This window comes from Rhinolophus sinicus, chromosome 16 (assembly GCF_057876585.1).
Source record: "Rhinolophus sinicus isolate RSI-liver-muscle chromosome 16, RSI-T2T, whole genome shotgun sequence".
Classification (NCBI taxonomy): domain Eukaryota; kingdom Metazoa; phylum Chordata; class Mammalia; order Chiroptera; family Rhinolophidae; genus Rhinolophus; species Rhinolophus sinicus.
Window position 1 is genome coordinate 147,401,052 of NC_142516.1, and position 24,830 is coordinate 147,425,881.

Sequence of the window (24,830 nt, forward strand, 5' to 3'; positions counted from 1 at the left end):
GCCTTATTCTTATTTATGTTCTTACAGTTCTTAGGTTGGCAAATGATAGATGCACTATACACTTGCTGATTTTTTTTTAAGCAAATTTCTTCCTTTAAAATAGTACTTGAGAGTAAAGAAAAAATATTTCCTGTTAAAGCCCCTATAGGATTCATTTTTTCTTTTTCCCTCTGATACTAAAACTTTAGTGTCAAATCTAGACGTGCAAATCTGGGACCCCTGCCTACCAAATGAATCCCCTTAGCTTTCACCACTCCATCTCCCAGGATTTCCATTGTAGTTGTCTTCTTTCCAGAGAAAACAGTCATTAGTTTGATTGATAGTTCAGAAAGTCTTTTATCTTGCAGATTTTGGAAGTGCACCATGTTGGCTCTCTTTTTTTTTCCCCTTCTTTTTCCATTTTAAGGCGACCACTCTCTTTATTCCTTGGGTCCTTCCTAACAAGAATGAAGTTAGAAGGCTGTCTCCTAGTTCCTCTTTATTTGGCATGTTTTTTCATTTTAATATTTTTATTGTTAATCATAGTAGGGGGCTTGGTAGGGAGGTGTCAAAACAAACATGGGGTGGGGACATTGCCAGTTGGGGAAATCTGAGATTTCTAATCATCATCTTTCATCTCCGTGATACTGAGCAAGAAGGTATTTGGGGTTGTTTTCTTGTTAAATGTGTGTTACTGCTACAATTTCTTCCCTGTTTAGATGCAGTCTTACATTTATGTCTGAATATGTTTTGTATTTTGAGACCTGTTATTCATTTCCCCTACCTCACCAAGTAGATAGTTCTAACTGCTGCAGTAATATCACAGCTCTCCATGTTTCTTTGTATCCTCCTCAGGTGAGCTTCCACTCCTAAATTTCCACACAAGTGTCTGTCTTTTTGATTAGTGTACCTCCTCCCTTGATGGTCTCTCTCTTCTAGACAGAGTACAAGAGCTTTTCAAAGCCAAAGTCCATCTTGATTCCCATCCAACTGCACTTTGGATTGATGTCCCCAATCTGAGATGGTTTCTCCTCTCATATTACTTTTTATTTGGAGATAATTGTAGCTTCACATGCAGTTGTAAGAAATCATAGACAGATCTCATCTACCCTGCACCCAGTTTCCTCCAATAGCAACATCTTGCATAACTATGATACGTTATCAACAGCCAGGAAACTGACATTGACACATCCACCATCTTTATTCAGAATCACCAGTCTTACATGTACTCATTTGAGTGTTTAGCTCTGTGCAGTGTTTATCACGTGTGTAGATCCATGTGGTCCCCACAGTCAAGATACAGAACAGTTCCATCACAGGATCCCTCACGCTACTCTTATGTTATTACTTTTATCAAAATATTTTCTTGAGCACTGATTGTGTACTAGCAGTGTGTTAGCTGCTGTGGATACGATAGAAAATGAAAACAGATGGGATTCCTGCCGTTGGGAAGCTTACAGTTTAGGTTACCTCAGTCTTACTATGTACCCAGGTTGGGCATGCTGGTGTAGACATCTAGGACTAAGCATTGTTACCAGTCCCCTCTCCAGCGGACTTCTCAGGAAGTCACTAGGCCCTCTGGTCACTCATACACAACTTTCACATTTGCAGCTGTGCAAGAGTCACAGGTTGTCAGAACATTTCTTTCCTTCTATGTTCAAAATTCTCCATCATTTGGTGAATCTGTTTTTTTTTCTCCTGGAGGCAATGAAACAGAATAAAGTAGAATTTTCTGGCTACTTCATAGAAACAGATATTGATTCAGTTGCCTCTGCCTTCACCTTTGGGCCTCATTTATTGTAAAGGCTTTTCCAAGCATCCAGGGGAAATGAAGAGTTCTACTGAGACACAAACTCCATTGAAGGGTCAGCCATATTGTATATAGATATGGGGAAACTGGGATGCAGTTACCCTGTTGACCTACATAAAAGATTCCAAGAGTTGAGAAACCCTGATTTTCAGTAAAGAAAGACATTTAATATTACTTGAAATATTCATTAATAAATATTAATTATGATTATTGAATATTACAGCCTCATTTTAAAATCTCACACAGTCTTGTCTTAAATGGTCTCTCCTACTTCCAAATTCTACCAAGAAGATATTAATTTTCGTTGCGACCTCTTTTAGGATAACGTTTCTTAGAAAACACAGATCAGCAGATGATCTCTAGTTTCAAGTAGAAGGAACAAGGGCCTCATGTGGGACAGTTTGGTTGGAATGAAACAGACAAGGAAAGAGAATGGAGACAGGAGCCAAGAAAATGTTCTCATATATTAAGCCTCTTCACTTGTTTTTTCATATTCCAATCTTTTCTTTAAACATGTAGAAATTGGTTTATCTTAACATTGGCTTTTTTTGAGTAATAAGAGATGGGGAGGAAAGAAACTTTTCACCTTCTGCTTTACAAATCTCTGCATTATTTGAAATATTTTTTTTCTAAATAAAGGAATACATATGACATCATAGAAAAACCTTTAGTCAAGAGAGCCATGGATGTGTTTGTAATAAAGTTATGATAAGATGTGCTGGTATGAAAGAGACATCCTAAGGGAGACTCGGGTATCCAAAGGCACTTGCTAAATTGCTTTGCCCAACAGATGAGAAAGATGCTGGGGGGGCTGGGGACCCCAGAACAATGCTGAGTGAAAAGAACTCGAGAGGCAGTGTTTTTCAGATTATTGGCTGAACTGCTGTGCAATGCATGCCTTTAAATCTTCACTAAATCCTATATGCTGTGTCACTCTCTTTGGTGGCTGTCTGGAAATAGCTGGCATTTGGGTGCACAAAGCACCCAAATGAATGTGAAAGGAAAATCTGTATTCCACCTGGATTTGAATCCCATCCTTCCATTTACCAGTTATGTCACCTTAGGCAAGTGTGGTGGGTTGAAATTTAAGTGTCCCCCCAAAATTTATATCTACCTGGAACTTCAGAATGTGACTGTATTTGGAAATAGGGTCTTTCCAGATACAATCAGTTAAGGATCGAGAGAGGAAATCATTCCAGATTTAGGATGGGCCCTAAATCCAATGACTGGCATCTTGTAAAAAGAGGAGACAACACAGAGAAAAGGAGGCCATGGGAAAATGGAGGCAAAGATTGAAGTGATGCTACCACAAGCCAAAGGACACCAGGAGCCACCAGAGGCCGAATCAGACAAGGAAGGATCCTCCCATTGAACTTTCAGTGGGAGCATGGCCCTGCCCTCACCTTGATTTCGGATTTCTGGCCTCCAGAAAAATGTTTATGTTGTTTAAAGCCACCCAGTTTGTGGTAATTTGTGGCAGCCCTAGGAAGCCATTACAGCAAGTAACTTAGTCATCCAGCACCTCAGCTTCCTCATCTATAAAATCAGGGGTAATACTACCTTTTCCACAGAATTATTGGGAGGTTTAAATGAGAAAAGGGATATAAAGCCCTAGACCAGTGCTTGGCATATGATAACATTCAATAAATAATTGAAGGTAGGCTAACCCTTTTTTTGAAATTTTTATTCTGTAATTAAATGAGCCAGAAACAACCTGAGATTAGAAATTTCATCACTTATGTTCTAAGTCTGATTAGTTCAACAAGTACATTAAAACTGCTACACTGTTTATCAAAACTGGCTTGAACATCCTGCATTTCTGATCATTTTAGTTTTAAATATGTGGCATTTTTCAAGGACCAATAAAGCTTTCTGCTTTCTGCTTGTAATAAGTGTTTGAGAAAATGTTTCCCCTGTAGATTTAAATTGCACATTTATCTATTACTTAAAAACAATTTTGCCTCAGCAGTTATATTTTGATAGCATTAATTATGATAAATAGACTTGAGATTTATGTTGAGGACTATCAAAACAGCTCATTTCTAGAACTTTCTGATAAAGTATATGGATGATAGCATTTACATTACTGGTCCAGGAATGGGCAGACATCAGCAAACAAGGTGATAAGGTAGAAAGAACAGAGATCGGGAGTGTGAGATCTATCCTAAAGCTAACTTCACAGGCCTAAAGCATTTTTTAATCCTCAATAATTCAATTAAACACAAACATTTATAATCCTGCCATTAGTTCCCATTCAACCTGGAATGACTCAATTACTGTATGCCTCAGTTGCTTCTAATGAAAATAATGGTGGTGGTGGTGCTGCTTGCTTTGTTGTTAATTTCACCTCTGAAATGAGAGGGTTGGACTAAACCAGTGGTCTTTAAACATCTTTAGATGTTTAACATTTTTTTAAACTACATCTTATACTGTACACTGTATACTGTAAAATTTCATACTGTACAGAAGTACACTGTAAAAATTTACAAAAATGAGCTGCGTTGGGATGCTTATATAAATCCTCATTAAAAAATCTGTTGTGAAATGTAAGAATGTTTGAAATTCCAGCACACTTGTGGAAATAAAATATTTTGAAGGTTTCTAGTCCTGATACGGTCTGGTAAAGAAAAAAGTAGCTCAGACTGCTTCATATTATTGTTGAAAGGATAAAATGAGAAAAGACTACTGTGCTCTGCCATTCATCAGGCTGAGCTAGCACAGATTAGGACAGCTGCAAAGTGAACAGGAAACCACATTTCTCCCATGACAACTGAAGTTGTAATGTGTCAAATAATGCCCTTCTGGGGGTGGTGGGGTGGTGACTGCTTTCTCTTACTCACTGAGAAACCTGTTCTGGAAAGCATTGACTATCAGAAACATTGCTGTTTGAAATCATCGGAAAGGATGAAACATCCTGCTCCACCTGGTGGGGCCAAGTCACAGACACACCGCCTTGGTTGCAAGCCCCAGTAGAGAGCTTCAGTTAAAGGGTTTCTGGATACACCTGTCCACATCAGGACTTTTAGTCTCCAAGGACACAGAACTTTGAGTACATTCTGCTGTCCAGACCTGATGTGGGACCTTTGCACACAGCCCTCTGTTGCCTCAAGCCTTTGAAACACTTATTTCCTTTAAATTCCACCTAACCTCCTTCGCTTCCCCAAATCTCTGAACTTCATCTTTGGTGAGGCATCTCAGGGTTTCTCTGATATGCTGTCTTCCCCATTGCAACAAGCCAATAAATCTGACTTTGTCCAATGACAGTCTTGTGCTAGAAGTCTCTGATTAGTTACCATTGGGCCATTAGTGGCATTGGGCCAAGACAGGCCACATGCTAATCATATGACCTTGGGCAAGTCATCTAACCTCGTCATCGCATCTGTAAAGTAGAGGAAATTCTCTACCTGGCCTTTACAATGCAGGAGTGAGGATCAAATGTGATCATGTATATAAAAGCTCTTAATGGATAGAACACGTAGAGGGTTATTCATTGGAGATAGCACTTTTCACAAAGAGGTTCAAATATAAAACTATGAGTCCAGATCACCTACATTTCACAGTATCCTACCCAGCTTCCCTGCTTCAGCCCTCATGTTAAAGAGCACAAGTTTTAAGTTCAGCTGGATATGGATTCAAATCTTGACACTCTCGTTTAACGGCAGTGTTCCTTTGAGTGGGTTATTGAGCGCCTTGGAGCTCAATATGAATATTTCATATTTCATCTGAGTGCTAATACCTGCTTCATACTACTCTGTAAAGGATACAATGAGAAAAGGGTACTGTGCCAGGCACATAAGAACCCTTAATATGTATTCATTTCCTACATTGACAGCTCATGGGAACCAAGCTACGTTTCATTTTTAATGTCTACATTTCTAGGCACCAGGTAAGCATTATTTTCTTTACAAAGTTACTGTTTGGAGAGCAGGACCAAATAACTTGATCCTAGTTTTAAGAAGACTAGCAGCAATGTTACAGGGCTAGAGATGGGTTTGTGGCCTCTTTACAATATAATTAGCTTTCTTTGTGGTGCATGGCATATTTGGTTGTCAGATTACTTTTTCTGGGAGTTCTTACAATTGTGCTCCTATTAATGAATAAGGATTTATTCCCCAAAACTAATAAAATAATCTCACATAGTGCTTCAGTCCAGTCTTTATTATTCCTAAAATTATAGAATAGGTGCAAGAATAGCATAGACCATCTCAACTTCAATTGCTTGGAAAATTCCATAGACTTTTTAGAAAAGATATTGCATCTTTTGTGGAGTAAAGGTCAATGCCTTATTTTAAAATAATCTGACAGCAGTGCACATTATCTTTAAAACATTAATTCCAGAAATACCAGATTGAGTTTAATGTGAATGAATTTAGCTTCATGAGGTTGGTTTTATCTGCTCATTAATTTCTTTGCCATGGAAATTGTTTAGCAGTGAGACCTGTTGTATTAAGTAAAATAACTTGACAGAATGAAAAGAGAAAAAGTAACCCTGCTGCTTTCAAATTAAACAACAATTTTTTAGAGCTAGGTTTAGAAATGAAAGCAGGGAATCCAATTATTTGCAATATATATATATATATATATATATATATATATATATATATATTACTTTTTGCATAACATTTTCTAAATTAGCCTAGTTAATGAATCCTATGTTTAACTGTGAAGCCTTTTTGTTAAGTTAGTATTGATTTACATAGACTAAATGATCAAAAAGTAAACTTCAATTAAGTAAATATTATTGAATACCTATTCCATGTACTATAGTGGGAAGTGCTGGGAACTCACATGAAGAATACAGGTCTGCCCTCATGAAATTCAGTCCAGTAAGTTGATGGTCATATAAATTAACTATTATGGAATGGGGAGGTAGGGATTGTAATAGAGGTTGGAGCAAAAGAGTATAGGGCAGGGTAGACAAACCCTTTCTGTCAAAGGGCAGATGGTAAATATTTTAGGCTTTATGGGCCTCACGGTCTCGGTGGCAACTATAGACAATACATAAATGAATGATTGCAACTGTGTTTTCAGTAAAACTTTATTTACGGACACTGAAATTTGAATATCATATAATTTGCATGTGTCGTATTTTCATTTGATTATTTTTCAAGCATTTAAAAATGTAAATCTCATTCTTAGCTCATGAGCCTTACCAAAAAAAGTGGTAGGTTGGATTTAGGCTGCAGATTATTTATGGCCAAAGATGATTTTTAAAAATGATTTACTAGAATAATTTGAAAATATTTCAGCAGATTTTATCATGTTATTTAGTTAGACCTCAAGCTCCTTATATAGTCTCCTTGTTCTGTTCACTTGTAACTATAATTTCAAGAGATGCAGAAGATATGTTCCCATCTGTTGTGTGATATTTGCAGTGCTGAAGGCGTAGGGAAGGACATAAGACCGGCATCTTTTGCATAATACTAAGTAGCAGTGCATTTAGTCAACTATAAATTAGGGATCTACCTTATTAATACACCAAAGTCTGGAAAACAGAGCTTGGCAATTACCTGCTTGGATTTAGATAACAAAAACGGCCGAACTGGGTATTTCCAGGTAAAGACATTTTGCTAGCTTAAATTCTTTGAGTTGGTAAAGCAAATGCTTGCTGAGCTTTGAACCCTGGCATAGAGATTTGCTTGCTGTAGGATCCTGAGTCTGGAGGATGTCAGAGATTACAGATGGCAGAGCAACAGACCACAACGAAGAAAAAAGCTGATGGCAGGCAGAACCTTTATCAGGGAGTGACTCACCTGTAACACTTGGATGCAATCTGACAGCCTCCTTGAATCATCTCAGTTCCTAAACCCACCAGAGCAGTTGAGTTGCGAAAGGTTCCTGTGTAACCCACCAATCCTACATTGACAAGACAAGGACTCTTCTAAACTGACTAATGATCAGTTTCCTTAGGAAACTATATGCCTTTTGCCTTTCTGACAGTAGACCCTCCCCACCCCCTGCCTTTGCTGGGCAGCTCTGTTCACAGTGACGGTGCCCTCATGTGTGCAATACACAAGTAAATCCTGTGGAATCTCGATCCTACTCTGGAGTACCCAAACTACAATCTGCATTTTTCGACAAGATCTTCAGTTGATTCTCATACACAGTACACTATGAGAATAACTGGAGCAAATCTTCAATAATCCATGGGTCTCAAACTTGACAAGGCATCAGAAGCACTTGTTAAAATGTACAGCGCTGGGCCCTCCCCTGGAATTGCTGTTTCATAGGTCTGGGTGGGACCTGAGAGTTTGTGTTTTAAAATTCCCATGTGCTGCTGCTGCTACTGGTCTGAGACCACATTTTGAAAACTACTGCTTTAAATTCTTTGTCTATGAGTTATTTTTTGACAGTTAAATGGAAGACATCCCGCAGAGCCTAATCTATGTTGGATCAGTCTCTCCCAGCCTTACCTGGCAGTAAATGCCCTTACCACTCATCATCTAGCCACCTTGTCACCATCTTTAATTTTCCTTTACCAGAGGAATTATTTATTCATGTATATGCCTCACTTTCCTTTGTTGACATGATCTCCCTCCCTCAAAAAAGAAAATAAATAAATAAAAACACAACCATTTTTCCCTTAGACAAAAAAGATGATTACTGCTACTCTTTAAAAATATACACTAGGGCCGGCCGGGTGGCTCAGGCGGTTGGAGCTCCGTGCTACTAACTCCGAAGGCTGCCAGTTCGATTCCCACGGGAGCCAATGGGCGGCTTGCAACCTCAAGGTTGCTGGTTCAACTCCTCAGTCCTGGAAGGGATGGTGGGCTCCGCCCCCTGCAACTAAGATGGAACACAGCACCTTGAGCTGAGCTGCCTCCCGGATGGCTCAGTTGGTTGGAGCGCGTCCTCTCAACCACAAGGTTGCCGGTTGGAGTCCCGCAAGGGATGGTGGGCTGTGCCCCCTGCAACCAGCAACTGGCAACTGGACCTGGAGCTGAGCTGCGCCCTCCACAACTAAGACTGAAAGGACAACAACTTGACTTGGAAAAAAGGCCTGGAAGTACACACTGTTCCCTAATAAAGTCCTGTTCCCCTTCCCCAATAAAATAAAATAAAATAAAATAAAATAAAATAAATAACTAATGTAAAACCTAATATATAAAAAATATATATACACTAGACAGGATTTTTTGTGTATTTCAATTTAATCATGAACTTCCCAAGAAAGAATTCTATGAAAATTATGGCTTATGACTCTGAGCTTTTAGATTTCTTTTGGAATTGTATATCTGTTCAAAACATAGCCACATCAGGATTATTGGAAACGTCTGAATAAAAACCAGATTGTAATAAGATTTCAACTCGTCCACATACATGAGAAAGTGAAAGTGGCAGAAAATGATTAAGGGGAATTATTGCTAGTCTAATAACTACTTACACATTTGAAGGGACAGAAGTAGCCCTCAGTCCATCTGTGTCATTCACATCCCCTGAGTCCCCAAAGTAACATTGCTTAAGCCAAGAATCAACAAAGTCTTTAGGGAAAAAAATCTCCTTAAGCTTTTGGTCTTCACTCCTCTGATTTCTGGGCTCAATTTTAGTCTTAGGCGCCAGAAGACAGTAAATCATTTCTTCCATTGGCTCCTACAACCACAGTTTCATTTAAAAAGGGAGAATTGGTAATATGTGGCAGTATCAAGATTACATGATTTGGGGTCAGCCCGGTGGCTCAGGCGGTTAGAGCTCCGTGCTCCTAACTCCGAAGGCTGCCGGTTCAATTCCCACATGGGCCAGTGGGCTCTCAACCACAAGGTTGCCAGTTCAATTCCTCCAGTCCCGCAAGAGATGGTGGGCTCTGCCCCATGCAACTAAAAAAAAAAAAAAAATTATATGATTAGCTGTATCCAGTATGGTATCTGCACTGACTATGGAGGCCTCAGTGATATGTTGTGGGTTCTACAGGATGCATGCCCAGCCCCCAGGTGTGGGATCATTTCAAAGTGTGTGTGTGTGTGTGTGTGTCTGATGTGGTGTGTCCCCAGATGTGTCTGGGTCCAACACAGAGTCGATGCGGGCCATGAGCACGCAGGTGGGAAGTGTTAAAGCGTACCTGTTTGCAGCGGGGTGCCCCAGGTGTGCGCATGGCTCAGGAGCGGGCCAGACACCTGCATGGCCGGGGTGGGCTGCTACCGCGTCCCGCCTCCAGGGGGCGCCGCTGGGGGCGGCCTCATCGGGGCGGCTGCGCCAGTCTGTGCCCTTAATTTCCGTTCGGCCGCCCCCGCCCGATCTCTCTTTCGGCGCCGCGCTCTGTGAAAGGTGAGGGGGTGGGTGCGGGCCACACCAAGGACCGGGAGCCGTCCCCACCCCTGTACGCATCTTTTCCGCTCCATACCCTGGGGCCCCCGGGGAATCGGGCTGTCTCTACCTGCGCGGCGCGTTGCGCGGAGGCTGAGTCCGGGGCCCGCAGGAGGAGGGAGCCTGGGCCGGGAAGGGGACGCCGGCGGCCTGCGGGACAATCTGGGAGCGGACGGGACACTGGGCCGTTAGGCGCGTTCACCGATGGGCTCCACGCAGCCTGAAGCGGCCGCCACTGCCCGAATGGGCGAGAGCAAAGTTAGGAGCCGCTTTCGGGTGTAGACACTGCTTCTTCCTTAAGGGAAAAAGTGAAGACCCTTCAGAAGGTAGTTCTAAAAGGATTGCTCAGTGACTGAGGCTTAACACTTTGCAGAATTGTTTTTAATTTTAGAGCTTCCTGGTTGTGAGAAGACCAAAAGCTACAGAAACAAACAACAAACAGAAAACTCAAAACTTCTGGCATTTGCCAGTTTATGAGCTTAGTTTTCTTTGGAGCCGTTAGTGACATATCTGAAATTTTGGAACAATTGCTCTTACTGCCTTGATTACAAAATATGGTGGTTGCTGTTTCGCTTTGTTGGCCAAAGATTAACACCACAATTGCAGTGGAAACCCTAAATCAGTGCGTTTTTTTCTTTTTTCTTTTTATACACACCTCCTTGCTGCCAAGCTTACTTTGTTAATATTGAACTGATAAGAAAATTCATGGGACTTGTAGCCATTTTTTTAAAAGCAGGTTATTCATTGTACTAAATAACCCCGGGAGAAATCGTGTATTAAAAACTAAAGGGTATCTCCAGTTAGTTGGATTGACCTATGTAAAGTGTGGGTCTTAAACACACACGTCCTTCTGTACTTTTCCCTCTAACTGAAGACTGTCTCCCTCAGTCTCATTCAATTGATTGAAATGCTAATATGAAGAGCTCCTGCAGTTTGCCCTCCTTTTCCCAAATGCTTTGTTTTCCTGAACTGACTCCCAGGAGAAACTGGGAGCTCCTAAGCAGATTACCTGGTAGAAAGCATTTGTATTTCAAAAGCTGAGTTTGCAAAGTTAAATTTTCTAATTGGTGGATTTTGGTTTGGAAATATTTTGGACCAGTTGACCTTGCTAATGAGGGTTCTGACTACTAACACTGGTCCAGAGGGTGGTTATTCATGCTGGCCTTAGATCATGGGCAGCAGGGAATAGACTAAAACAGGGATAGAAACTGATACTGTTTCCGTTTTAAGATTACCTGCTCATTTTCCTCTATTTTATCTAGTAGTAAGAGCTCTTGCAAGTTCCAACCCATGTCAGCTGTTCCAAGTGCAGTCATTGAAAGGCTTTGTACCCACAATTAACAGGGCTTTTATAAGGCTGTGGGGCACCCCTACAGGCTGGCATGGAAAGGCAGGCAGCAGTGTTTGCAGAGGGACAGGTCCCAAGGAAAGGTGTCCATAAGAGGACAAAATTAAGCGATCTTAGCAGTCTTCTCTAGAACATTCTTCTGTCATGAGTAAATCTTAGCTATTAGAGATTTTAGTAAGAGAGCATCAGTTAATAGGAACTCATTCATTAATTGAAAGTGCCTCTCTTGTCAGTGAAACTGCTCAGGGCAAGAAAGCCTTGTTTAGATTGGACCTGAGCCCTGTGTAGGCAGCAATTACTCTGTAAGTGTTACACCCCTCCAATGAGTTTACAGAAAAGACCCGGTTACTAAAAGTCTTGGGATTTGTATGGCGTTATGAGGTACCAGACGTGGTAAATAGCTAAAATGTTCAGAAGGATGGAATGAATGTCAAAGGGGCAGTTGGAGCAGAGATGAAATCTCACAGGAGGACTCGGGGAAGGTCACATTTGCACTGGACCTTGAGCAGATAGTAGTTTTTATAGGCGGAGGAGTGGAATGGGGCATTCTTGGTGGCAGGCACCGTGAGCAAAGATAAGTTTAAAATGTAACCACGTTTAGAGATAGGAAAGCACGTGATACGCTGAGGCTGGACCCAGTATAAAGAGGGATGGGGTGGGAGGTGTGCCTGGAGAGAGAGGCTGTCTGGCAATAAACTCAACTTTTTGATCAATGTTCTGTTTGTTTTAAATTAAAGCAAACACAAAAACAAATAATATTAGGTTGGTGCAAAAGTAATTGCGGTTTGCAATTGTTTTTAACCTTTTAAACCGCAATTAACATTTGCACCAACCTAATAGTACAATGAACTTTCATAGGTCCACTAAGTAGATTTAACAGTTTGTTAAAAGTTTCTGTTAAAAGTTTCTCTTATTGGCCATATGTGCTGCTGCATTTTGTTGTTGAAGCAATTTAAATTCCAGCAACATAATATTTCATCCCTAAATAATGTGCAGTAGGCATCTCTGAAAAAAGAGGCATTTTCTTTTGTAACCAAAATACCATTGTCACCTCTTAATCAAATTGACAATAACTGCTTAATGTTTTCTAAAACCCAATCCACAGTCAAATTTCCCTGATTGCTTCAGAAATTCACTTACTCTTTCTGTTGGTTTGTGTGAATTGGAATCCAAGCATGGAGCAAACGTCTTTTCATCTAGGATAGGGGTCTGGCAAACTTTTTCTGGAAAGGGCCCAACATTAACTCTCAGGCTTTGCAGGCCATGTGGTCTCTCTTGCAACTACTCAGCTGCCTTGGCCTGCAAAGGTAGCCATAGACGATATGTAAATGAATTAGCATGGCTGTGTTCCAATAAAATTTCGTTTTCAAAGTTTTTTGTCTTAAACTCCGCTGGTGGCCTGCACGTGAGGGCCATAGTTTGCGGAGACTGTTGTCTAAAGCAGTCCCCGTGGGTTTCTTTAATGCCAATGATTTATTGGTGTCGACTGGTTGCCTCACGTTCTGGATTTATTTAACTCCTTATATAGTATGGTTTAGCTTGCTCCTCTATGCCCTGTCCTATATTTTCTGTAAGCTGGAAGTTAGATCTAAAGGCTTAATTAGGTTCAGGTTCACCATTTTTGACCAGTATATGTCAGATGTGGTTTGAATTTTTTTCAGTATAAGTTTATGACTTTAAGAGACTGGGAAACCTTAATCCAGGAAGCTCATTTTTTCTCAAGTCGTCTTTGTCTGATGGCTGAGAATACACTTTTTTCTTTTCTTATCTTATTTTCCTTACTTGAAGGAGAGGATGTAGCTGCTATTTCTCAAGGAGGCTGAGAACTTTGAGCCGCCGCCCCCCCCCCCCCAGGTCAATGGGAACTTTCTTCTCTTGAAGGTATCCTGTGGGGGGGCTGCCACACCTCATTTTCCCATTTTTCCTTCCCACCTTGGGCCCCCACCCAGGGCCTGAGATGCCTTCCAACAGGGTTGGGTGATTTGGTTTTGTTTTTAATCCCCTTGTCACTTAAACATTTGTCTTTCTTCACTTATCTCGTCATCTCACCTGCCCAGCAGGACCGAGAACTGGATACCTGGTCCGTTGGCTTTTCTCCTGCTGTGTGATGAGAGCACTCGTCCAGGTGTCCTGTTAGGAAGGATTCTGAAGTCAAAAGCCTTTCAGACTCTTAGATTTACTACGGTGCTGGATTCCAGACCCACACAGTTTTGAAGAAACAAACTTACAGGTGAGAATTGTTTTTTCCTTTGTTCTATAATGTTTGCTACTCCTAAACTCTAGAGCACCAGAGAAAGTATGTTGACAAATATTGCCAGGTGGAAGCGCTTGTCTTTTGGTCACTTATAGTAGGTGAAACTGTTCATCCTTATACCTATTTTTCCAGACAACATGCCTTTGGAATGTGGTTATCTTCTTACTGATTTGTAAGAATTCTTGATACACTGAGAATGCTAATGTTTTGTCATGTAGTATGTTAGAACTATCCCCTCCCCCCCCTTTTTTTTACTGTTTACAATACTTATGCTTTGCAAAAATTTTTAATTTTATATAGGGAAAATACTAGTCTCCCCTTTATAGTTTCCTTGCTTTGTGTTTTGCTTAGAAAGACCTGCCATTTCAAGATTATTTTTTTTAAAGTTTGTGTTAACATAGATAAATGAACAAGTGATGAGAGATAAGAACATGTGATTCTGAAAAAAAATAATATTGAAATGAAGGCAACTATTTTTACCAGATAACATAATATAAAATTGATTAAATACTGGCATTAAGATAGGCCCTATGTTGATAAGTCCTGAAGCTGGGAATGGGTATTTGGGGGATAATTGTATCATTATTCTCTTTTTAGATATATTTGACTTCTCATAATAGAAACTTTTATAAAAAGAATAGTAGGGAGAAACTATCTTTGTCCCTTTTGTTCATATTCAGCAACTATTGTCTCTCTGCTAAAGACTGGACGTATTGTGTTAACAAATGTACAAAATCTTGGAACCTAAATTTCTCACTTAAGAGATAAATACTGTCATGGTTAATGGGACCAACTCCCGAGTCCGACTGCCTGGCTTCAAATCCTGCCTCTGTCATTTACTAGCCGGGAGATTTTGAACTTTTTAATTTAAAAAATGGGCATAACAATCATGTCTAGCTGATAGGGTTGTTGGGGGATTGAGTGAGAAAACCTATAAACAATCCTGTACATGGTGCTTGGCATTTAGTATTTGCTCAGTAAATGTAAACTCTAAAGAAGAGAATAATCGCAAACTAGCAAGGGCTAAGGTGGGGAGGTGTAGGTGGTCAGAGAATGTATGGCTAGGCATCATGACCTCTCCTGGGCTGCTTAAGTAGGGTCTGGAGATATGAGATGAGGAAGATCACATCTTTTAGTCCTTCTCGTTGGTGAAGTGAGAGGGGAAGGGGGCAGTAGAGAAAGGACACGGGAACAAGGCCTCATGACTGGGAGAAGCCTGTCTGATTTCATATTCATTTCCTAGTGCTGCCAGATCTCACTGAGCTGAAATGAAGGCATCAGCTGGGCTGTGTCCCGCCTGTAGGCCGTAGAGGAGAACCTGCTTTCTGCCCGAATTCCTTGGCTTATTGACCCCTTGCCTCCACCTTGAAAGATAGGCACATGGCATCCCTTTGGAACCCTTCTGCTATGGTCACAGGTCTGCATACCTCTCTGCCCTGAGCCAGGAAAGCTCCTCCACTTTTAAGGACTCATGTGGTTAGACTGGGCCCAGTTGGATAATCCAGGATAATTTCTGGATCTCAAGGCCCTTAATCACATCTGTAAAGTCCCTTGTGCCAGGCAAGCTAAAGTGTTCACAGGTTCTGGGGATTAGGACATGGGCATCTTTGGGGAGCGAGGGGGCTTTATACAGTCACCTCACCTTGTAATGCATTTAGTACATGCCGCTGCAGATTCAGGGCTGCTCTCCTGACGTTTGGGGACAGTCAGATGCGTTACCACAGGTGTAATCATTCTCGGAGCCTGTTTCCATTGCTCGTCCACGCTGAGGGGTGACTCCGCTCTAGACTGTGCTCTGGACTCTTGCCCCCTCCTTCCTCAGCATTGGTAAGCAAGGCTTCTGAGTGACAGGGGACATTGGCTTCGTGTGTGAAATGTCACCTGCTCTTCAGAGCTCGACTGAACCCTTCTTTGATTCACTCCTACCGTGTTTCCCTGAAAATAAGACCGGGTCTTATATTAAGTTTTGCTCCAAAAGACCCATTAGGGCTTATGTTCAGGGGATGTCCTCCTGAAAAATCATGCTAGTGCTTATTTTTCCGGTTAGGTCTTATTTTCGGGGAACACGGTATGTATACCCCCATCTTCCCCACAGCACACTCCTGTCTTTGCACCCTGATAGGTTTTTTTGCTGCTGCAGCTATTTTACCTGTTAGTTTTTTGCGTTATTTTTACCTGTGTAATTGTTTTTGCTCTCTAGCCTTAAACACTGTTGGAATATTTTAAACAAAATACATACTAAAATGTTTAGTATTTTCTCATCTATTAATGCTGATTAGGTGAGAACTGGGCCGTCCTCATTCTGATTGCCCAATAGTTTCTTCTACATAATAAGCAGCCTTTAAAAAGAACTCATTTCCAATTAGTTGGGAGTGTTTTTATAGAATTCTGACATTTTGAGTTACGCCAGAGTAAGTTAAGAGTGAGGGAGACTAAATTAGAGAGATGCTTCTCATATTATGCTGTTCTCTTGTCCATTTGTTCAGGTTACTACATGTGCTTTTAAACTTTTTGAGTGTTAATTACCCCTTCCTGTTAGTATCATCTGTATTTTAGAGTATGCAGCGGATAAGCTAATGAAAATTATTAATATTTCTACATCTCATGATGGTTTTACTAATTTATGAGCACTAAATGAGGTTTGAAAAGCATTCTTTAAGCCATTATTTTTGATAAGAATCACAACTGCCTACTGTGAATTACTCTTTCTTCCTTGATTTGGTTTTCTGTAAGGTTATATGCAAATTATCAAAGCCTAATGAAAATCATAAGGGGAAATCAGTATATCTTATAAATGAATAAAGAACAGTTAGATGGCATTCTTGGGAGTATTTATGAAGACTAAGTCAGTGGTATTTTTCTCTCTCAGCATTTAATTTTAAACATTTGGAGCCATACTGAAAAATAGAGTGCAGCGAGCCCTCATATAGCAGCGCAGTGTCAGACATCATGCACTATCCTGGCTTTGCCATACTTCTTCCATTTGCCCGTCTCCCTCCACCACACCCCCCTTTGTTTGAGTTTTTGTTTGTTTGCTTGCTTCTGGATAATTTTGAAGCAAATACTATAAATCATACCATTCCACCTCTAAACATTTTAGTATGATTTTGTTTAAAAGTTTAGTTTTCACATAACTACAGTCCTACCTAAAAATGAACAAAATATCCTTAATAACCATCTAATACTGTATTCACATTTCCCCAATTGTCTAAAAAACATCTGTGGTTTATTCAAATCAGCATCAAAACAAAGCCCATTTGTTATATTTGGTTTGTAGCTCTCTTAAGTGTCTTTTAATAATAATTATTGATGTAGCTTCAGAGCTCTTATTCTTACCTTTTATTTTTAACTCGTTTTAGAGTAGTTGCATGCTCTCGTTCTTTCATTCCTTATTATTATTTGAATTTACATAAAGTAAAATTAACCTTTTTTGTTGTATAATTCTATGAGTTTTAAAATTGATTGATTCATGTAGCCATCATCATAGTCCTGCTACAGATCAGTTCCATCACCAAAACCCCAGAAAACAAAACAAAACAGGCTCTCCCTTATTCTGTCTCCTGTCGTCAAACCCTAACCTCCCTCAATCCCATACAACCTTTGACCTAGTCTCCATCTTTATAAGTTTTGCCTTTTCCAGAATGTCACATAAATGAAATTATATATAGAACCTTTGAGACTGGCTTCTTTCACTCAGATGTCTTTGAGATTCATCCATGTGTGTATCCTGATTGCTGAATGGTATTCCATCTCGTGGGCGTATCACAGTTCATGTATCCAATCACTGTTGAAGGACATTTGGATTCTTTACAGTTTTTGGTGATGATGAATAGAGCTGCTGTAAACATTTGTATATAGATTTTTATTTGATCAAAAGTATTCATCTTTTTAGGGCAGATCCCCAGGAGTGGGATGGCTGGGTCATATGGTAAGTGTCTGTTTAACTTTATAAGGAACTGCCAAACTGTTTCCCTGAGTGGCTGTTCCCCATCATTTGTATGCCGACCACCAGTGTGTGAGAGTTCCAGTTGCTCCATGTCCTTCTCAGCACTTGATATTGTCAGGTTCTTTTTTTTGTCTTTTTTCTTTTCATTTGAGCCATCCTAATGGGTTTGTTGTTTTTAATTTTAATTATTTGATTTCAGTTTTTTGGGTACTATAACAAATTGTTTTTAATTCTTGAATAAATTACTGAATCAAATTTATTTTATAGACCTGTTATAAATAAATATTTCTGGTTTTCTGGTGATAGTCTACATTTCAATATGGTAAATATTCTATATTGGAAAAAAATTAAAACCAAAATATTATATAGATCGGAGTCTTTCTTAAATCTCATCAGTTGACACATCATATTTGGCAAAGGATTGCAGAATGGTATTTGAATGCATGATGCATTTTGTAGTAATTAATTTATTATCTGTACCTTGTGCAAGTCTCGCTCCTGTTTTACCATTAGTAACCAGTAGTGCCATAATTGCTTTTGCCGTTAGTTTTATGCTGGATTAGAGTAATCGGTGACTAGTTAGTTACATGAGAGCAAATGGATATAAGCCGAGAATAATTTCTTTGATGTCTCTTAACTAGTCTTAAAATGGACTGCTCCCATGTGTCTGAGGCAGTAGTAAAAGCTTGTATTTGAATACCTTTTTCCTTATTAAAGCATGTTGAAGAAAAAAAAAATTTGAAATTTCTGTTTGTGAAATAAAGATCATGTGTGTCTCTTTGGATGATTTAGGGACCACGGTCACTATTGCTTAAAAGTATGGAGTTGACTCCTGGATGAATTACCAAAATGTCACTGCTAATGTTCTCGTCCCTTAACCCTCACGTTAGATGAAACTGTGAAAGTGTCAGGTGCACAAAGTCATGCTGGGAGGGCCTGTCTTTAAATTCAAGTCTTACCCATTAGCTGCTGTGGTTTCAGCTTCGGGTTGGTAGTGTTTCATTTCAAAACAGAGTTGAAATTACTGTCATCTAATTGGAAGAATGGTGGCCATAGAGGTTTTACTCTGTGACTAGACTCTCTCTGGTTTTGCTTCTGAAAAGTTGCTGGAGGGCTAGACCTATTGACAGACCTTCCTTTGTACCATAGGGACATTTGAAAGAAAAACTAAGCCTGACCCTGAAAGGAGTATTGAGGACAAATTGCCAGAGGGGCTTGAGGTTGCTGTGGTCTGAAGCCTCACCGACCTGGTCAACTAGGAAAATTTGGTTCAAAATGGAAAGAAATGGGATAGATTTCTGTGGTTAAGGCATTTTTGGTTTAAAACTAACATATTAATTGACCCTTACATCAATTAGGATTGGAATGAAAAAAAAAATGTTGAAGGATTAGAAAGGATGAACCCAAGTTTTTGTTGTTTAAAAAGTTATGGATGTTATTTAAAGTTTATGCTTATTGATATTAATAAAGTCTTATAAATATGCACATATATTTTGGGGGCATAGGCGGAAGAGATAGTATAATATATTGGGCCTTAAATCTGGGGCTTTAGAATACCAGACTAATACACATGCTGCCCCCTGCTGGCAGCATATTGAACAGTGCAGTTCAGAGGTGAGGAATTCTAGAGGGCTAAGTCCATTGTATACCAGCGTTGGAGAGGAAGCCAGGAGACCGTTTCTCTTTCCAGCCCTTCTCATAATTACTATCTGTATGATCTTAGGCGAATCATTTCATTTGATTAAAGTCTAAATTTCGCTTTCTTAAACTTCGAAGTGTAATTTGCAAGTTCCTTCCAGCTTTAACATTTTATAATTCTCCAATGCTAATAGCAAATATATGAAAGATGTCAAATTCTACTTTTTCCTTTAGCAGCTGACTCCTAAAAAATCCCAGATTTTTATTCAAGAAAGCAGGCTCTAGAGTTACTCCTGAAGCTTAATATGGATTCGGCTCTGTGCAGCAAACTGCATAGCTCTATCTGTAGCTCGGTTCATAATTACTCAGTATGATGACCCTGCATTATAATGACAGCTTACAAGTTACATCATTTAAAAGAAATAATTTTCTCACTTTTTATTGTGGTAAAATAAAAACAAAAAACCCACAACATAAAATTTACCATCTTAACTATTTTTAAGTGTACAGTTCAGTAGTGTTAAGTATATTCACATTGTTGTACAACAGATCTCCAGAACTATTAGATTGGTGCAAAAGTAATTGCGGTTTTTGCAATTTTTTTTTTTTTAACCTTTTAAACTGCAATTACTTTTGCACCAACCTAATACTTCATCTTGCAAAACAGAAACTCTTTACCCATTACAACTCCCCATTTCTCCTCCCCTCAGCCCCAGGCAACCACCATTCTACTTTCTGTGTCTATGAATTTGACTACGTACCTTATAGAAGTGGAATCATACTGTGGGGACAGTTTTTCCTGCAGGCCCCCTTAAGAGCTCAATCCCCCTCCTCCTCCCTCCTTATCGGCGCTGTCTCCCGCAGGCACCATAGTTAGAGGCCTCCCTGTCAAAACAAAGTTGAGGGATCAAAGCTGCTAGGGACGGATCTCCCTGGCACCCCAGCCAGATTTCCCCCCCAACCTGGAGGCCTAAACATATAAAACAAAGCACCTGACCCCAGTCAGTGCTCAGTTCTTTGGGAACAATCCCACTGGGCCCACTAGTGTAATAAAGCTGAGTTCTCCTTGCCCTCTGGGAGCTGCTTGAGTTTTTCGGTCCTCGCCGCTTTTCCGCAACATTTTGGTTCCCTGACCGGGAAATCCAACCGCGATGGCCCCTTGTGCCACCAGTGTGGGGTGAGAGGCGGGCCGTGGAGCAACGGGAGGCCCGAGAAGGGTGTAGGCGCGCCCCGCCGATTTTGGCGGACCCCAGACCGGGCTTCCCTGGGCAGCCACAGCCTGCGCCTCCCCAGCTGGACCCACAGAGAGGGACCGGGGACAACCAGCTGGATCCCCCCTTGGACCAGGTAAGCCTTGAGGCCACTGTCCATAGCCAGTCCTGTCCCATGTGACAGAAGGGGAGCCTGATCACCTCCCTGTAGGTTCTTATAACCTATCCAGTCAGGGACACCCATGGGAGGGTGTCAATCTGGTGTGTGAGTGATTGTGTGTCTGATTCTCTGATTCCATTGCTTTGGCTATAGAAACCTGGATATGCTTCGCCCTGATTCTCAAAGAGCGTCATTTGTCATAACAGTGATTCACTCCATGGAGTGGCCTGGTCTGTGAAGTTATTCACAATACACTGTAGCCAAAAATGCTCCTAAGTTCCTGCGAGGGACGCCAGCAGGGCAGCACCTGAGTAAATCCCCTTCCCCCCCGTCTGCGACATCGTACGCTATGGGAGGTAAGCAAAGTAAGCCTGCAGTCTTAGACTGTATGTTAAAGAATTTTAAGAAGGGTTATAGTGGAGATTATAGAGTCCACATGACCCCAGGACAATTAAGAACCCTCTGTGAATTAGAATAGCCCACTTTTAATGTCGGCTGGCTGTCAGAGGGAACCCTAGACCTGGCCGTCATCCGGCGTGTTTATATTGTAGAGACCGGCAATCCTGGTCACCCGGTCAGTTTCCATACATTAACTCCTGGTTGGAAATTGCCAGGATCCTTCCACTTTGGGGTACAGTTCTGCTCTAGTAAAAAGGGACAGTGCAGGATTCTCGTAACCAAGACTCCGAAAGAAACTCCTAACGCCCCTCTGACAAAGCCCCTTCACCAAGAGGACACAAGAAAACACTGAATGTTTCAGGACAGACGTCTGAGTGCCAGAAAAACATTTCGCGGAGCCGCGATCCACTGTGTTTGGGGACAGTGCGAGTCACAGCGCGAGCAGGAGCGCCGAGAGGCACCTCTGGAACGTAGAGTAACAATCACAACCCCACATTCTGGGCAAGTGCAAACGGGACGGGAAGCGACCCAGGCCCCAGGCACCGCGTTAGCACCCTGCAGCCAACATAAAAGTCGTCAGCTGGTGCGGCCAGGGTGCCAGCCAGGCCTGGGGGCAGCAGGAGTTTGCATGCAGTGCGCTTTTCTCTGTTCTTGTGCGTCCTGGAAGCAATAGCCACGGTGGCTCCCTCTGGGCCTGCAAACTCAGCTGCCTCCAGCGGAACAGCAATGTATTGGAGGAGAGAGAGGCTCCTCTTGGTTCCCCCTCCCAACCCCAGTCCTGGGAAACAGCGATTTCAGCAAGATTGGACCCGGGCACCGGGTGGTGCTACACCCTCTGGCCTTCGCCCCAGGGAGCCTGGCAGAAAGAGGACGCAGCTCGTAGGGGGGCCCCCAGGGGAGAAGAAAAGACAGCCCCTTTCGAACTACCATGCACCAGCCTCTCCGGGGAGGGGGCCAAGAGCCAACGGTGGTCAGCACCCGGCACCCCCGTCCCCTCTCCCTGGTCCTGGAACTTCCAGCCCTGTCCGCAGCACCAGGAAGAAGGTGCCTAAGCTCCCCTCCCCGAAACACAAGTGCGGGTGGCGCAAGCTGAGAGCACAGAGCTCCCAGGGCCGCTCTTGGGTCCCTGCTCCCTGCTCGGTCACCACTGAAGAAGCCCGGGGACTTTCCCCCTGCCGACTCGACCCACGCTACCGTGCTGCAAACCTAAACAAAACCGTGGCCCGACTGCAGCCACTGGCGGAGCCATCCCCAGCTTGGCTTGGGGACCCGGGAGCACCCTGGCGGCCACCCCAGCTGCCCCCGCGCTCCGCGAGCGCAGCCTGGGTCTTGCCCAGCCCCCAAACTACAGTAAAACCAATTTTGCTTAGGTAATATGAGAGAGAAAAAGAAGGCTCTGCCCAGCTGCGTGCCTCCGGATTTCTCCTTCTTTGACGGTGTTATACTTGGTGCTCCCTTAGTGGTGCAGTGGTAGAATTTTCACTTGGCAATCGGGTGACCTAGGTTCAATTCCCAGCCAGGGAAACGGTTGCCTTTCACTCCCGCAAAGGGGAACTTAAAGACCACATTTAAACTTTGCGTACAAGTTAACTTTTAATTTTCATATGAGGTGTTTTCTGCTTACAAACTCCACGACAGTTTTGGTATTCCAGGTGCGGCATGATAAGCGATATGTAAAACGTCTCTGGGTTCTTAACTTGGGGACTATTTAAAGGCCATAGTATATACCAAAGGAAACTGCTGCCGCAAAACTGAGAAGCAGGCAAACGACGTACTCAGTGTCCCTGAATGCACACCTGAGAAAGTTACTGAGAGCTGCTTGGGAAAAGGCTGACTTTGTGAATCTCCTGTCTTTTAATGAGGTCTGGCGCCCCTGTGCTGATTGGCTTCTGCCTGACAGTGTTGGGACACGCTTCTTTGTTACTTGGTTCGTCTAAACAGCAGCTACAGATTTATTGCTTCTTATTTCCTTCTCATTTCTTATAAAAGTGCGATGCACGTATGACTTCTCCTCAAGCTCCCAAACAAAGATCGTGTTGGCTCTAATGTTACCTTACTACCAGATGGAGAACCCACCTGTAAAAGGGAGGCTCACCTACTTCCATCAGCAGGAAGGAAAAGAAAAGTTGACCTGTAATTTTGTTGAGTTTGAAAAGGAAGAAGAGGAAGACACTAGGGAAAATCGAAGTGCCGATATCAGTGCTGGATGCACCAGCCACAGTTCTGCTGTCTTATGAGACAATCCAGGGGTAATCTTGTTCTCAGAGTCTCAGGCTGACTGCAGCTGCACTGACAGCAATTTTCCACCCAAACTCTTCCTAGCTGCTTATATAACATATGGCCTTAGGCAACAAGAGCTAGAATTTCAAGGACTCCAGCCATAATCATTTCATAACCCCTCACCATTCACAGGACAACGGACCAGCCTTATCTCAGATGTACTATGGACTCTGGCCTCAGCCCTCAATGTCTCCTGGAAGCTTCACACGGTCTACCGGCCTCAGAGTTCAGGGAAAGTAAAGTACATGAACCATACCCTCAAAGAAACATTGTCTAAGCTATGCCAAACAAAAACAAAAACAAAAAAAAAACCTCCCTGGGATGGATGGATCTACTCCCCTTAGGCGCCCTCCGCTCCTGGTGTACTCCTCAAAAGGATGGTTTTTCCCCCGTTTAAAATTCTCTATGGCCGGCCTCCCCCGTTGCTATCATCCATCCCAGGCAACCTCAGAGTAGTAGGTGACTCCCAGGTCAGCTTATCGCCCTAGGAAAGATCCTTACGAGCCTGCACTCACATCTACTAGAAAGAACTCCTGACTTGTTAGGGACCCCCATCCATCCCCACCTTCTAGGTGACAGCGTCTAAGTCAAGATTAGAGACGTGAGCCCCTCCGCCCAATATAAACAGGCCCATGCACAGTAATCCTTGTCATCCTCACTGTACTTAAGGTCTCCAGAAACACACCGTGGATTCACCACTCCTGAGTCAAGCGAGCAGGGTCGGACCAGCCTGCCCGGACTTCCCGTCCAGTGCCCGCCGAGCCACTGAAGACCACGTTTGAGAAGACCGCCTGATTGGACCCCCACCCAGCGGGGTCTCCTCCTGTCCTGATTTCTGTTATGGGTTTCTCCTCTGCTCGTGCTCATCTGGCCTCAGGCCCTCTGGCTCTTAGGCCTCCTTTGCCTTTTCCCCCTGAGGTCTCTCCTCGAAGTGTCCCTGCTTCCGGGGGTCCGGAACAAGAGCCTCAGACCTCGCAGTTCCCCTGCAATCTCTTCCCCCGAGGGTCTGTCTGCTGGACCTACTTAGCCCAAACCGGGTACTCCGATGACGGTGGAGTCCAGGGCACTGCCCTCCGCGACATTGCGGCAGCCCAGATTGCTGCAATGGCTCGGGCTGCACTGCCCCGGCCTCGCTGCCGTGGCCTCGGCCTGACTTCCCTCCACAGGGCCAAACTCCCAGAGGCCCAGGACCCTGCCCCGCGGCTCAGAGCCTCCATCGTCTCCGGCCCGGTCGGTGCCCCCTGGCTCCTGCCTCAACTTAGCCTGTTACCTGCCCCCTGGCCTCGCCCAGGCTCCCGACACCCACTGCCAGAGCTTTTCTGCACCTTTGCCCTTCTGCACTCTCTTCTGTAACAGAAGCTACCCATGCAGGTGTTGGAGCGCATCATAGTAGAGGTGGCTACGTCCTCATTTTCATTCTCCTTCTGCCCCGTTTTGCTGACGCTGAATTCCAGTCTCGGGTCTTTCCTTCCCTTCGCACCCTCCAGGCGGCTTTCATCCTTTT

At 42.6% G+C, this 24,830-nt stretch overlaps 1 protein-coding gene and 1 long non-coding RNA gene across 7 annotated transcripts in view; one reads left to right on the forward strand and one right to left on the reverse strand.

Annotated features, from left to right (window-relative positions):
* Positions 1–9,064: 9,064 nt before the first annotated feature.
* Positions 9,065–13,265, reverse strand: LOC148755116 (uncharacterized). The gene is made up of 4 exons (XR_016019157.1): positions 12,579–13,265; positions 10,161–10,385; positions 9,846–10,042; positions 9,065–9,603 (listed from the first exon to the last, which is right to left on the reverse strand). It is a non-coding gene; the product is annotated as an uncharacterized LOC148755116 (long non-coding RNA).
* Positions 9,940–24,830, forward strand: part of GGACT (gamma-glutamylamine cyclotransferase) — a 60,565-nt gene continuing 45,674 nt past the window's right edge. For 4 of the 6 annotated variants that reach the window (XR_012495477.2, XR_012495483.2, XR_012495478.2 and 1 more), the window contains exons 1-2: positions 9,940–10,051; positions 13,499–13,668. Coding sequence is in view for 1 of the 6 variants with exons in the window: in XM_019754208.3 (XP_019609767.2) it covers positions 17,605–17,620 (16 nt within the window). In the remaining 5 variants the exon portion in view is untranslated. Of the gene's footprint in view, positions 10,052–13,498; positions 13,669–17,584; positions 17,621–23,995; position 24,830 lie in introns of those variants that run through there. The other 2 variants (XR_016019156.1, XM_019754208.3) reach the window with 2 other exon arrangements.